The following is a 15,497-nucleotide window of genomic DNA, read 5'->3' on the forward strand; positions in this document are numbered from 1 at the left end:
GATGTGCAGGCAAGTTTTTTTACACACAGGGTGGTGAGTGCCGGTGGAGGTAGTTGAGGCAGGTATGATAGTGGTGTGTAAGATACCTGTGGATAGGCACATAGATATGCAGGGAATGGAGGGATATGGATTATTTGCTGGCATATGAAATTTTGGTGCAGATATTGTGGCCTAGAGCCTGTTCCTGTGCAGTACTGTTCCATGTTTTATGTGTGCGTTAGAACATGGAGGTCAGATGCCAACACAACTGAGTTCTTCTTCACAGCAGGATTCAGTGTTGAGACCAGTGACAGGACGCTGACGTATCAGCTGAGCCTAGAACAGAGAAACTGAGTGTAATTAAGAGGTTTACTCACTGTCATCATGTGTTCAATTTATTTTAAAGATATTAAGGGATTTCTAGTTATTTTTTAATGTACAAGCCTTTTTGAAGTAATTTGGAATCTCATCAAAGAGCTTTAAAAATAATTCAAAGGCCTTTGGCACCGCCGAGCCTTTGACACTGGAGTATTCTAGAGGATCAGCTTTGTTCGCAGGTTAGCTAGGCACGCTCTGTGGGGGACGGGCTTGCCCAGGAGACCGATATGTTCTGGCCCAAAGGAACACAAGAAGTGTCTTTGGCAAAAAGTCCTGGAGGAACTCAGTACTCAGGCAGCATCTGTGGGGGAATGGACAGGAAATGTTTCAGTCTGAAGAGGGTTCCTAACCTGAAATGTCACCTATCGGGAGATACTGCCTGACCTGCAGTACTTTGTGTCTTGTTTCTACATCGTGAACTTGTACTTTCCATTATCATTAGATACATTTCTCCATATAGATTTGCACCACTTTAAATTATATCGGAAGGCTGATATTAGGCTGACAGTGGTGTCACTGACGGAAGATGAATTCTAACATGAGATGAATGTACTTCTAAAATAAAGACAAGGATTAATGCTTGTTGAAAATCTTTCCCCTATATAGGTTACGAGGTTTCTTGGGGAGTGTTTAACAGAAATGATAGTCGCTTGAGCCACAAATTGTCAAGCACAACGCTGGAATACAAGATAACGGGGCTGACCTCCCTTACCACCTACACCATTGAGGTAGCAGCCATGACAGCAGCCGGAAGTGGGGCAATGACGATATCCACCATCTCATCTGGTGTGCCTCCAGGTGAGATATCTCCTTGGTATAGTGATGTTTGTAGCTCAGTGTCGAGACTCGTTCCATAGGTTAAGATTTGTAAACACATAAAACCAAGTGCTCTGCTGTTAAATGTTTCTAATGGAAGATGGAATTACAGTGCAAAGCTGACAGGTCTCCTCCTTCAGAGCCAGAACATTGAATGGTTTCTGTAAAAGCATTAATGGAGGTAGTGAACATTTTAAGTTCATGTCATTGGAGCAGAATTAGGCTATTTGGCCCATCGAGTCTACTCTGCCATTCAATCATGGTTGATCTATCTTCCCCATTAGACTTCAGAGATGCAGCGTGGAAACAGGCCCTTTGACCCACCAAGTTTGCGCCAACCAGCAATCACCCCTTATACAAATCTACAAACACCAGGGACAGTTTTACAACCTACCAAAGCCAATCAACTTACAAACCCGCACGTCTTTGGGGAGTGTGGGAGGAAAATCCATGCCGTCAAAAGGAGAACGCACAAACTCTGCACAGACAGCGCCCATAGTCAGGATCAAACTCAGGCCTCTAACGCTGCAAGGCAGCAACTCCACAGCTGCGCCACTGTGCTGCCCTCTCAACCCCATTCTCCTGCCTTCTCCCCATAACCTTTAGCATTCTTACTAATCAAGAGCCTGCTGGAAAAATCAACAGCATCTAAGGCCCCTTGAGAGGCCCAAGTCCACTTCAATGTAGCGAATGGGCCTTGCACTGTCAAAGATAAGTCTTGGTCTCTGATGCAAAGGCTTTGGAGGGGCAAACTAGGAGTTGGGGAAGAGAGATGGTTATTGCATGGGAGAAATATATAGGTTACGAGGTTTCTTGGGGAAATTTGAGAGAAGATCTGAATATGCCTGAGCGGAAATCCAGGACCTGAGGGCCAGTTAAGGCTGTCATAATGGGAATTTTGGAGAGCTGGCAGTCAGTTGGTGTTTGGTCAGGCCAGGGTAAAGTGAAGGTGGCAGCGTGGGAGGTTGGAGGGAGCAGGTTTGTCAGCACATTGTTGGGTAACGGAAGGCAAAGTTCAAGTGAGGCAGCTGAGTGATTGGTATTGGGAGATGGGATAACAAGGCAGCAGATCAGACAGGGGTGTTTGGGGGGGGGGGGGCAGTTTGCCTATAGATCAGTGCGGGTATGGTGGAGGCAATGTTGAATAAAGGTCACAATGGGGAAGTGGTGCAGTGTTTGGGGAGCTGGTATTGATGGGCCCAAGGAAGACATGCCAGAACATTCGCTGAGCTGAAGGAGAACTCATGAAGGCGCATTCCGAGTGCTGGAGTGTGCACTTCTTGTTAAGATGAAGCAGGCTTCACAAGCTCAATGAAGCACGCTTCTTCCCGAATAGACCACCTTAAATGCACCATCCAAAATTAGATTGTACACCATTGATGCCACTCCATATGCTCAGACTCCCTCTTGTGTTTTGGCATGAGAGTCTCGTGTAAAACGCAGAAGGAAAATCCTAGTATGTCCACAATTTACTTTGCAATTGATTTTTTTAAATTAGAATTGAATCGCATAATGCACAAAATGTGTTGCAAGCAGAGACACTTTCAATGTTCAGTTGCTTTCATTAGTGCAATAATCTGTTGGCCTTTTCATCAATGTGAAAGGAGAAGGAAAGGAATGACACTGTATATTAAATGTGACTCTTTTTCAGAGCTCCCGGGTGCACCATCTAATCTTGTGATCTCAAACATCAGTCCTCGGTTAGTCACGTTGCAGTTCCAACCAGGATTTGATGGGAAAACGTCCATCTCAAAATGGATTGTGGAAGGACAGGTATTTGACATCTTTTAAATTGTACTATGCAAAACATGCAAATCTTCTGTAGCTTATCAGCCATTATACCAAATCCATCATTTCTCTGTCAAGAAAATTAATGGAAACAGAGCAGAACAGTGTACTATCTGACCATTGATAACATTTCACTTTTTATTGTGTTTGCAGTAATTGTAAGCTGCCCAAACGTACAAACTGAGTTTTCTAAACTGTCTGGTGGATCTACATGATTATAATAAAGAACTGTATTGCTTTGACCTATTGTAAAACTGATGTATAAGCCACATTAAGTACACGTCTCTCCTTCCCCTCCCCCTTCTCGTTTTTGAGGACTTTGGTTTTAGGAAGCCAAAAGCAGAAAGCAGATTTAAGTTAAAAGCAGAATGCTGGAAGAACTCAGCAGGCCAGGCAGCATCTGTGGAGGGAAATGGACGGATGGCATTTCTGGTCGAGTCCCTTCTGCAGACTGATTGACGAGAGGGGAAAAGAAGGGTCCTGACCCAAAACACTGCCTGTCCATTTCCTCCACAGATGTTGCCTGCCTCGCTGAGTTCTTCCATCATTTTGTTTCCTGCTCAAGATTCTAGAATTTGCAATCACTTAGAGTCATTCAATCATACAGCATAGAAACATCAGACCAACATCCATGCTGACCAAAATGCCCCATCTAAACTAGTCCCATTTACCTGGGTTTCACCTATATCCCTCGAAACCTTTCCTATCCATCTATATACTAAAACTCTTGTTAATTTATTTGTTCCTGAACTACAGCCAAAACGGTACACGATAGCGCGACAATTTTAGGTCCATCTTACTCACCGTCCCTTTGGTGCTAATGGAAGAAGTTTCATTGAAATCGGTTATATTTTTTAAGTTATTCACATTTTAAAGTTTAAATCTATCTCCTGGCAAGGGGGGGAGGGGAGAGGGGGAGGGGGGGGGGAGGAGAGGGTGCTGCACCAATGCAGAAGAGGTTTGGGCCCAACGGATCCACTTGGTGTAATGTACCTTAAAAATAACATAAATACTGTCATTATACCTGACATCCATTTCCTCATTCACTTCCTGGTCTCCCTTTCTTGAAATTAAAATGTATTAAGCCATTCCCTGTCCTGCTTAGGACAAAATGGGAATAAAATAAATGTCAAGTTTTGAATCTCAATGCATTTCCTCTAATAATTGGTTGTTTTGTGCTATACATTTTCATTTCAAGTAAAATTTAGCAAAAGTATGAAGATTAATGCACAGGCATCAACAAGTAGTGTTTCAAAATATATAAAGCCAATTTTTTTAGGCAAACAGCACAAAAGTATCACCACCGACTCCAAGTTGTTCTTATCTTCCAAATGCACTCAAGTAGTAAACACACAGATATAGCATTGTGATATTATTAAAATATAATGGCTATTTATGCACAGTGTATATTTACTTATTATATTTTTAAGATTTTTATCATATCACTATATATACAAATAACCAGGTTTGCCCATAGACAAGCACAGCACAGGAACAGGCCCTTCTGCCCACAATGGCCGTGCCAAACATGATGCCAAGCTAAACTAATCTCCACCACCTGCACATGATCCATATCCCTTCATTCCCTGCATATCCATGTGCCCATCTAAAAATCTCTTCAATGCCTCCAGCACCTTGGCAGCACGTTCCAGGCAACCACCACCCTGTTTTTTAAAGAACTAGCTCTGCACGTCTCCTTTAAACTTTGCCCCTTTCATGATGCTACAAGCTACATATTTTCACCATGGAGAGAAAATGTGCTTAATAAAAACTGCATTAAAGGAACGATGTTTTACATAATTATAAACATTTTCGGAATAGTCTTGCATTAGGCAATCCTTTATTTAAAAAAAGAGATAAACTTCAAGCTGTGATTCATGGTTATGATTAGCATGTGAACACGATGCCAGTGTCCAGCTTCAGTGGGAACCAGGCACTACCACATGCTGCTGAGCTGAATTTCTCAGCTGCATTGCAGATTGGAAAGACTCCTGGCGTTTGTATTTCTCCCCAGGTCAGGAGCCAGTAGGTTTAATTGCAATTTTTCATTTGATGAATTTACTCTCACTTGCAGTGTTTATTTTTTCCATATAAATAGAGTAATTGCTTCCAGTCAGATCAACGGAAGCAATTTTACATAAATATAGTGCTGCTCACATAAAGTTTCAAAAGAGGGAAAGAATTAGTCTTAGAAGTTGCAAGAAATTACAGATGTTGGAATCTTGAGCAAAAACACAAAAGTCTGGAAGAACTCAACAGATCAGGCAGCATCTGTGGACGGAACGGACAACGTATCGGGTCAGGACCTTTCTTCAGATTGATAACACGTGGCCTGTCCATTTCCTTCAGAGATGCTGCTGAGTTCCTTCAGCATTTGGTTTTTTTTGTTCAAAAATTATCATTTATATAGTAGCTATCATATCTTGGAAATGTCACAAAGCAGTTCATTTGGTTTACATTTGAAGTGTTGTTCTTACGCATGTATATTTTGCAGCTTAATTACGCACAGCAAGCAAAAATTAAATGCATAGCCAGGTTTCCAACACCACCCTGCCTGCCCAAAGCTTTGGATTAGTAGAATGGAGCATGCTGACATGGAGGAGAAAGTAAAGGCACGTGGATCTGTAGGCACAACTGTGGTCTTTAGAAGTCTTTTGACAGCAGAGAAAAGCTTTAATGAGGTGAAGTAGTTTCGGAAGGGATTTCTAAAGATCACGGAAATAGGCCTTTTGTCCCACGTTCTCCAAGCTGACCAAGTTGGCATAGTGAGCCTGCATTTGGCCCACAGCCTTCTAAACACTTCCTATCTATATATCTGAACAAATGTCTTTTAAAATAATAATTAACTGGATTCTATCGTGATTGCTATAAATTATCTTCTCTATCTGTTTATGACCTTTCTAGATATTGATTAGAATAGCTTAAAAAGCTAATAATTCTTTAAATATATTTGCTATGCAGAAACACATTTGTATTAAAGTGTTATCATTGAATATAGATGCTTTTACATTGCCTATTTTCATATTGTTGGGCAATAAATTGTACAACGTATCCTAATAAAATGGAGTTTCTCTAAGCATCCACAGTTAAATGGTTTTTTTCTCAGATTGGAATGACAGGAGAGGATGAAGAGTGGGTTTTACTCTATGAAGTGGAGAATGAACCAAATGTTCAAGTATTGGACGTCCCAAATCTGATTCCTTATACGTACTACAGGTGAGACGGAGAGCCATTCCTCTATCTCTATTTTCACAATGTAAATTGCACTCATGCTATTTTAATTGATTTTTATGTAAAGTCTGTGAAGAATGATTCAAAGAACTTAGGGGATATAAACATGCTGTCATTTTATCTTTGGCATTTAGTTTTTAATGTGTTCCAGGCTTGAAAGGGTGAAGCTACCTGCAGGCATTAAGACTTCCACATGAGGCCAGCTCCAAACTAATTACCAGCATATGTGCGATGTAAGATTATATTGACTGTTCCACTCGGTCCATAGACTCACCCCAGTGCAATCGAGAATGCTCTTTGGAGACTAACGTTAAGAATCGCTTGTGAGAGAATGCTGAGAGAACTTTTCTCTGTCTCATTGCTTAGTGCCTAAACTGATGCTGGCAATTTCTCATTTTAACGTCACAAAGCTTCGACAGAATAGAACATGTTCTCTCAATATTTCCAAAGGATTTGCATAGAATCAGACTTAAAACTATTATGTCACAACCCAAAACGTCTTCTCCTCAGATGCTGCATACCTTACGTTCTCACCCCTCCTTACCCGCTGAGGTACTTCAGCACTTTGTGTTTTGCTCAAGATTTTAGCATCTGCCGATCCTTGTGTCACCTCAAAACTCAAAAAGTAACCACTAACTTGCTACAGTAATAAAGATCCAGCTTTACCCATTAACTTTCAGTAGATTCTCTAGTTTAGTTTAGTTTAGTTTATTGTCATGTGTATTGAGGGTCCTGACTTACAAAGCTTTGTTGCTGCGAGCTAACCAGTCAGTGGAAAGTCTGTACATGATTACAATTGAGCCGTCCACAGTATTCAGTTACAGGATGAAGGGAATTGCATTAGGTGCAAGATAAAGTACAGTAAAGTCTGTTTAAAGATAGTCCGAGGGTCTCCAATGAGGTACATTGCAAGTCAGGACCGCTCTCTAGTTGGTAATAGGATGGTTCAGTTGCCTGATAACAGCTGGGAAGAAACTGTATATACATTTGTTGGAGGTACTGGAGTTTGTGTATTGGAGGTATGCCTTTCCAAACTTCTGTACCTCGTGCCTGATAGGAGGATTTCCTCTGTCGTGGCACTGAGATGGCTTTTCAATGAAGTGTTCTTTTTCCCACTCAGAGCTTAGTATTACGAGGGGATGTTGTAGAGCCCTAAAAAAATCATAAAAAGTAATGTATGATTTGTTGAACAAACACCAAACCTAAGGCAGTACATGTACACTTGCAAGATTAATCTGGTTGTTTTATTATAGAAATTATAAACATAATCCCACTACCAGTCGCACCTCCTGCTCTCACCCCTCCATACCTCAAGTGCTCACCCTTCCTTACCATTTTTCTTACCCCCACCCCTCCCCGGTTCCCTTCTACCCACAATCTATCCTTCTGTTTCTACATTCCACTTCCAACCTTCCTTCCTCATCAGATTCCATCATCTGCCCCCTTTTGGCTTCCCTGCTTGTCTTCTCCAGCCTCGATGATTATCCCCACCCTTCCCTCCCACCCTACTCATCTGCCAAATAACCCCTCCCATCACTTTGCCCCACCCCTTCCCCTCCCCTCTCTCTGCCTGCTATCTCCCCTCTGCTCTCCCCTCTACTCCATCAATCTGAAAGGTCTAGACCAAAACATTGTCAATCCATTTGAGAAAAACTTCCTCCAGCAGTTTGTTTTTCTGCTCAAGATTCAGCATCCAGTCTCTGATGTCAGACTTGTTATGTGGGTGGTCTTGGATGTGATGTTTTATTGTGACAGAAATTTAAAGAACTGATTTGTCAAGAAATTCATCCCAGAGGAATTCAATGATACTTGTTAAACACTCTTTATACATAGTTGTGGCAACATGTTGTGGCAGGGTGTACCACAAAATCCCTACCAATACAGTGTGGCACATTCTCTGCACAGTACACTGTGCTATCATTACAGTAGGCACGCTGAGCTCTGCAGACTGCAGATAAATTTCTAGGCAAATATGTTAAATGACTTTTACTAGTGCACAGAATGCAATCAATTGTAGCAAATTGAAATTACTTGCTGCTAAATATGTCAGACTTCTAATTAAATAATGTTGCATCATTGAAGCTAGAGTAGGCTTTAATTATGAGATGGGAAAAACAAACTCGCTGTCTTCATCCCATTTATCACAGCTGTTGTGTGGTGGTCTGGAAGTCTTAAAGCCATATCATTGGATATTTTCGATAGTGGTTGAAAAATAATTTTACATATCAAAAATCTTAAAACAAAAAGTCCAATCAAAGCAATAATGTGGTTTATTATTCTTGCCTGTACAGAGGTATAGTGGAGAGCTAGTTGTTAATATAGAACATAGAACAGTTGCAGCACAGGAACATGTGTATTCTAAACAGGGCCTACAATGTCTGTGTTGAACATGATGCCACGTTACACTAATCTCCCCTGCCTGAACATGATCCATATTCCTCCTTTCCTGGCACATCCCCTTGCCTGCTGAAATCCTCTAAAATACCACTATTCTATCTGCCTCCGCCTCCAACCTAGCAATGCATTCCACGCATCCACCACTATCTCATAGTCATAGAGTGATACAGTGTGTAAACAGGCCCTTCGACCCAACTTGCCCACAACATGTCCCAGCTACACTAGTCCCACCTGTCTGCGCATTGTCCATATCCCTCCAAACCTGTCCAATCCATGTACCCGTCTAACTGTTTCTTAAGCATTGGGATAGTCCCACCCTCTACTGCCTCCTCTGGCAGCTTGTTCCATACACCCACAACCCATCTATGTTAAAAATAAAAACGCCCCACACATATCATATCATATCATATCATATATATACAGCCGGAAACAGGCCTTTTCGGCCCTCCAAGTCCGTGCCGCCCAGCGATCCCCATACATTAACACTATCCTACACCCACTAGGGACAATTTTTTTTAAACATTTACCCAACCAATTAACCTACATACCTGTACGTCTTTGGAGTGTGGGAGGAAACCGAAGATCTCGGAGAAAACCCACGCAGGTCACGGGGAGAACGTACAAACTCCTTACAGTGCAGCACCCGTAGTCAGGATCGAACCTGAGTCTCCGGCGCTGCATTCGCTGTAAAGCAGCAACTCTACCGCTGCGCTACCATCTCCTTTAAACTTTGCCCCTCTCATCTTACAGCTATCCCCTTAAGTCTTTGACATATCCACCCTGGGAGTAAGGTTATGTCTATCTTATTTATGCCTTTATATACTTCTATCTGGCTTCTCCTCAGCCTGCGACTTTCCAGAGAAAGTTATCCAAGTTTATCCAATGTTTTCATTTAGCTAATACTCTCTAATCCAGGCACAATCTGAATAATTGAATGATAAATTGAATATTTTTTTTTATTATTAGCCAAGTATGTAGACATACAAGGAATTTGCCTTGGTGCTTTGCTCGCAAGTAACAACACGTCATACAGTAAACAATTAAGAATAAAACATTGTTAAAGTTCCAGCACCCTCTCCAAAGCCTGCCCATGGTACTCCAAATGCAGCCGAACTAAACTCCTATCAAACTCCAAAACAAAGACTTTATCCCTGTGGGTAATGGACCTGTCATACTTGTTCATTTCAAACAAAAATCAACCAGAGTTTCAGACAAAATATATAAATACATAATTCCTGCAGCATTTTTCAGATGTTGCCATGTTAAATCTAATATGTTCGATGTGGCCATGATTGATCAGGAGTATTTGAGAGTAAGCTAGTTTGACAGATTGAACACATGACTGAAGGAGCCTTTATCGTGAGAACAGTAAACAGCAAATGTTAAATACATTTTATTTAGAATAAAATAGATCCAGTTATTAAACCCATTAAAAAAAATCCATTTAATGAATATCACAGGCAAAAAAAAACCTAATCAAGCCCACACTTTGCCCAGAGATAAGCCGTGGATTGGCAGTAGATTTGTACCTGCATAAACATCAGCAGTGTGGTGCTGTCTTATGCACTGCTCCATGGCAGACATAGATCATTTTACTGCCAAGTAATGTGAGAACTTACTCGAGTTAAAAAGAAAATTGAATGTACTATTCACCTGACTGGTTTATCTCATCACAACCTAGGCTTCATTTTGGAGAAATCTTCAAAATATTCTTTGTGTCAAAAAAAAAATCACTGCATTTGAATAATATCAAGTGCAATTTTTAAAACCTTGAACAAAACAATAGATTTATGAATCAGTGAACTTTATTTTCTTCTCATAGAGTAATAGAATCACACAGTGTGGAAACAGGCCCTTCAGCCCAACTTACCCACACCAACCAACATGTCCCATCTACACTAGCCCCACTTGCCTGCCTTTGTCCCATAGCCTTCTAAACCTATTCTATCCATGTACCTGTCCAATTGCTTCTTAAACTAAATTGTTTCTAATTGCAGAAACGCCAACTAGCCCTTTCCCTCCATAGATGCTGCCTGACCCGCTGAGTTCCTCTTGCAGTTTGTTTTTTACTCCAGATTCCAGTAGTAATTTGTATTTCCTGATCATCTTCCTGGCCATTTTAACACACATTTGCACTATTTCTCTTCCCACTTCACCAGGCCACCCTCTGTTACACCCATGCCTTTTGGATCCCTGACCGCCTTGCATCATTTTGTGATTTAAAAATAGACAAGTCACTTTTTATTTTGCAACGTTTAACAGGAACATAAAGATAGCTTTACGGGTAAATTCACAAGATACCGTGATATACAGAGCACTAACACTTTCCTGCAGTGTGCTGACTTTCCTGGTGTGTGCTGACTTCATGGTGGCTTGTTTCTAAATCAGAATGTCTCTAGTATAAGAGAAAGTAGAACAAGAGTGTCATCTAGTGAGAAACAAAAGCAGACAATAACATCGTTGACAGGTACTTAGGAAGGAAAATATTGGCAAATGTTAACTTGAAATCAGAGACTGGAGAATTTATCTTGGGAAATTGGGAATTGAAAAAGAAATTAAAGAAGTATGTTGTTTCTGTCTTCATACAGAATACAGAGCTTTATTTGTCATTCGGTACCAAGGTACCGAACGAAATTACATTAGCAGTCACACAAAAAAAAAGAACACAAGACACATGACCCCAACACAAACGTCCATCACAGTGACTCCAAACACCAAACACCCCTTCACTGTGATGGAGGCAACAAAACTTCCACTCTCTTCCCCACACCCACGGACAGACAGCTCGTCCCCGACCGACCTGCACAGTCCCCGCAAGGGGATGGGAGTCCCCGCGGCCGAGCCGCACCGGGCACCGAAACGTCCCGCGGCCGAGCCGGGCGATTGAAGGCCCCGCGGCCGAGCCGCACCGGGTGCTGAAACATCCCATGGCCGAGCTGGGCGATGGAAGGCCCCGCGGCCGTACCGTGCGCTGCTAAGTCCCGCTGCCGAGCCGCGCGATGTAAAGTCCCGCGGCCGAGCTGCGCCGTGCGATGTTAGGTCCCGCGGCCGAGCCGCGCCGGGCGATGTAAAGTCCCGCGGCCGAGCCGCACCGGGCGATGTAAAGTCCCGCGGCCGAGCCGCGCCGTGCAATGTTAGGTCCCGCGGCCGAGCCGCACCGGGCACTAAGTCCAGCGGCCGAGCCGCACCAGGCGATGGAAGGCCCCGCGGGCGATGGAAGGCCCCGCGGGCGATGGAAGGCCCCGCGGCCGAGCCACACCCCGCGCCGTGAGGAAGAGACGTAAAAAAGAAAGGTTTCCCCCACCCCACCCCCCACACACATGGAGGAAGATACAAGATGCCAGGGAAGTAATGAGGTTCGGAAACACAAAGAACTGTAGACACTGGAATCTTGAGCAAAACACACAAAGTACTGGAGCAACTCAGTGGTCAGACAGCATCTGTGGAGGGAATAGGCAAGCAATGTTTTGGATCGGGGCCCTTCACCAAATGGCGTGAATTGCCAGATCTGAAGTGAACGAGGAATTAAAAGAAATAAGCAATAATATTGGAGAAATTAATGGGACAATAAATAGCAGGCTCTGATGAAAGGTTCTGAGAGAGGTGGCTATGGAGAGAGTGAATGCATCAGTGTCATCTTGTAAAATTCCATGGATTCTGGAATTTTTCCAAAAGATTGAATGATTTCAAATGTAATCACACTTTGTAAGAAATGCAAGAAAAATGAAATGGGATATAAGAAAATAACTGCAGATGCTGGTACAAATCGATTTATTCACAAAATGCTGGAGTAACTCAGCAGGTCAGGCAGCATCTCGGGAGAGAAGGAATGGGTGACGTTTCAGGTCGAGACCCTTCTTCAGACTGAAAAATTAAATGGGGTTCAGTTAGTCTGTCCACAACATTAGACAAAATCCCAGAATCTCTTACTAAGGTGGTATCAGCAGGACATGTAGAAGATAATAGGATTGGGTGGGAGCAGCATGGACCAAAAATGAGAATAAACTGATCTGCAAAATAATAAACTGGCATTTTCATGTTGATGGGCAGGAGTGTAGTTTGGTAAAGGGACCTTTGCTGTTCACAATCAACGTCACTGATTTGGATGAGAGGACAGTTCAGTACATCCATGTTAAGCAATGACCCGGAGCTGGTTGGTCATGTTCATTTTAAGGAAAATGCAAAGAGTCTTTGGAAGAGCAGAGATGGGTTAATGAGTGGGCAACAAAGTGGCAGATGGAATGTATTGAGTTTAAGAGGATTTTGAGGGACAGGATCTACCAATATTTCAATATTAAAGGATTGATTCGGCACAGCTTTGTGTGTGGGAAAACATGTCTCACCAATTTGACAGTTTTTTTTGAAGAGGTCACCGCAAGGATTGACGAGGCAAGGGAGTGCATGTTGTATATAAGGACTTACACAAGGCCTTTGACAAAGTTCCACATGGTAGACCAGATAAGGAGGTTAGATCATGTGGGATCCACAGTGAGCTTGCCACCAGGATTCAACATTATCTTGTTGCAAGATGTCAGAAGATCGTAGTAGAGGGTTGTTGTTCCAATTGGAGGGTGTTATTCTGGTGCTGGGTCCACTCTTGCCTGTCTTCTGTATTAACGATTTAGATGACAATGTCGTTAGCGTCGTTAGTGAATTTGCAGATTACACCAACATCTGTGGAATAGTAGACAGTGGGGAAAGCTATCTAAGTTCACAAAAGGATCTGGATCAACTGTGGAAGTGGTCCAAGGAATGGCAAATAGGATAAGTGGGAGGTGATGCCTTTGGTAAGTCAAACCAGGCAGGACTTATACAGCAAAGATAGACACAAAATGCTGGAGTATCTCAGCAGGACAGGCAGCATCTCACTGAGTTACTCCAGCATTTTGTGTCTGTCTTCGGTGTATAGCCGGCATCTGCATCTCCTTCCTCCACATTAGAGAGTATACGGTAGGAGAGTCACAAAATAGAAAGACCAAGGACACAAGTACAAGCATGGATCAGCCACGTCATATTGAATCGCAGAACAGATTTGAAAGGTCGAGTGGCCTACTTCTGCTCCTATTTACACGTATTCTAGTGTGGGGAAAATGGCGCAGAGCTGAAAAATCTGCCGTGATCGTATTGAATAGTGAAATAGGCATGAGGGGCCCAGTGGTTTTCTCCTTATTTTTGGTTCATGATGGGGAATAGTGGCTAAAACCCCACTATTAGTGGAGTGAGGTGAGTGACGGAGAGCTTGTTTTCCAAAAGTGGTTTGTGATCAGTTATAGAAAACGTTTGCTGACACTTTAATGACCTCATCAATGGGAACCAACCACAGACAAGGTTTGGGAAAAAGCTCCTGACGTTTGTGAAATGGCATCACATCGTCAGCCTTTGCCTGTGGGAGGAGATGGAACAGGAATGAAAAAAGAGAGTTACTTGATGCTCAGTGTTTTTCATTTATTTGTTGCAGCTGCTTTAGTGTTTGCCATCAACTCTGCAGCTTCCTACACCGCCACAGCTGAGACTTCAGAATTCATTGTGTGTCTGCACATGCATTGTTAATGTGCCTATAGATCTCTAAAGCACAGTACCAGTAACCATGCACAAATACATCATGTCAGTAGTGGCCTTGAGTAAAAGATATGCTGCTTATTTGAATTTTTGCTCTAATTTCAAATGTTGAATGAGCCATCAAATTTAATAAGCTTGTGTAATATGCCTGGCCACCTGGCTAATGGGGAATATGGCATTTCTACTCATGCCAGAATTATAAAGATTATATTTGATTTAACTCTGAACAATGAACTTAATTCTTCTGTTAAATGTATATCGTTATTTTGTCATTAGGTTTCGAATAAAGCAGATTAACATTGTGGGCTCCAGTCCTGTGAGTTGGCCTTCCCGTGTGATACAGACTCTGCAAGCTCCACCTGACATAGCACCAGCTAACATCAGAGTGCGAACAGCAAGTGAGACAAGCTTATGGGTCCGTTGGGTGGTAAGTGAAGATATAGTGTTAATTGGTGAAGAAAAAAATATTAAAGATATGAGAATTATGTTATCTATAAGTGACAATAGTCACAAAATCAGAACAAGTCACAATGGATGGAAAAAAACAGACACAAAGTGCTGGAGTAACTCAGCGGGGCAGGCAGCATCTTTGGGGAACATGGATAGGTGACATATTTTCAGACCCCAAAAATCACCTGTTCATGTTCTTTGGAGATGCTGCCTAACCTGCTGAGTTACATCTGCACTTTGTGTCTTTTTTTGTTAACCTGCATCAGCAGTTCCTTGTGTATTCACAGCAGATGAAAGTTCCCTTTTAAGAGGCACTTTGTTAGAGACGGTGTGATGTCCCAGGAAATGGTGTTAAAGATGTAGCAGGATTTAGTTTACGGTAATGACTTAGATTTCAAAAATGTTCATGATAGATCAATGCCGCTTGCCAATTGGATCTGGGAGGCATTTAATCAGAGTGTGTTGCAATAATAATGGAAGATTAAAACTTAATGCAGATAATTGTATAACTCACGTGGGAAGAGAAAAATAGGTACATGATCTATGACATGTGGTGCGTGAACTTGTTAGAATAGTGGAAGATGAAGTTGAAAGAAAGCGATAAGTCTTTCTGAACATATTTGCCCAATTCCATTTAGTACGTGGATGCAGCTTACAACCCAGCGGTATGAATATTTATTTCTCTAACTTCAAGTAACCCTTGCAACCCTCTCTCTCCGTCCCTCCCCCACCCAAGTTGTTGTACTAGCTTCAAAGTCGTCTTGCTGAAACTCGTTTTTACCTAGACCACAGCTAACAATGGCCTGTCTCCTTTATCACCATTACTTTCATTCATTTGTTCTATATCTCTCTATATCACCGTCTATATCTCTCGCTTCCCCTTCCCCTGTCTCTCAGCC

At 42.3% G+C, this 15,497-nt stretch overlaps 1 protein-coding gene across 2 annotated transcripts in view; it reads left to right on the forward strand.

Moving 5' to 3' along the window:
• Nucleotides 1–15,497, forward strand: part of sdk1a (sidekick cell adhesion molecule 1a) — a 505,919-nt gene that overhangs the window by 402,675 nt on the left and 87,747 nt on the right. For both annotated transcript variants that reach the window (XM_078417620.1, XM_078417621.1), the window contains 4 exons: nt 964–1,155; nt 2,825–2,946; nt 6,068–6,177; nt 14,425–14,575. In XM_078417620.1, coding sequence (XP_078273746.1) covers nt 964–1,155; nt 2,825–2,946; nt 6,068–6,177; nt 14,425–14,575 — 575 coding nt within the window. The remainder of the gene's footprint in view (nt 1–963; nt 1,156–2,824; nt 2,947–6,067; nt 6,178–14,424; nt 14,576–15,497) is intronic.

Source organism: Rhinoraja longicauda, chromosome 21, assembly GCF_053455715.1.
Source record: "Rhinoraja longicauda isolate Sanriku21f chromosome 21, sRhiLon1.1, whole genome shotgun sequence".
Taxonomy (NCBI): domain Eukaryota; kingdom Metazoa; phylum Chordata; class Chondrichthyes; order Rajiformes; family Arhynchobatidae; genus Rhinoraja; species Rhinoraja longicauda.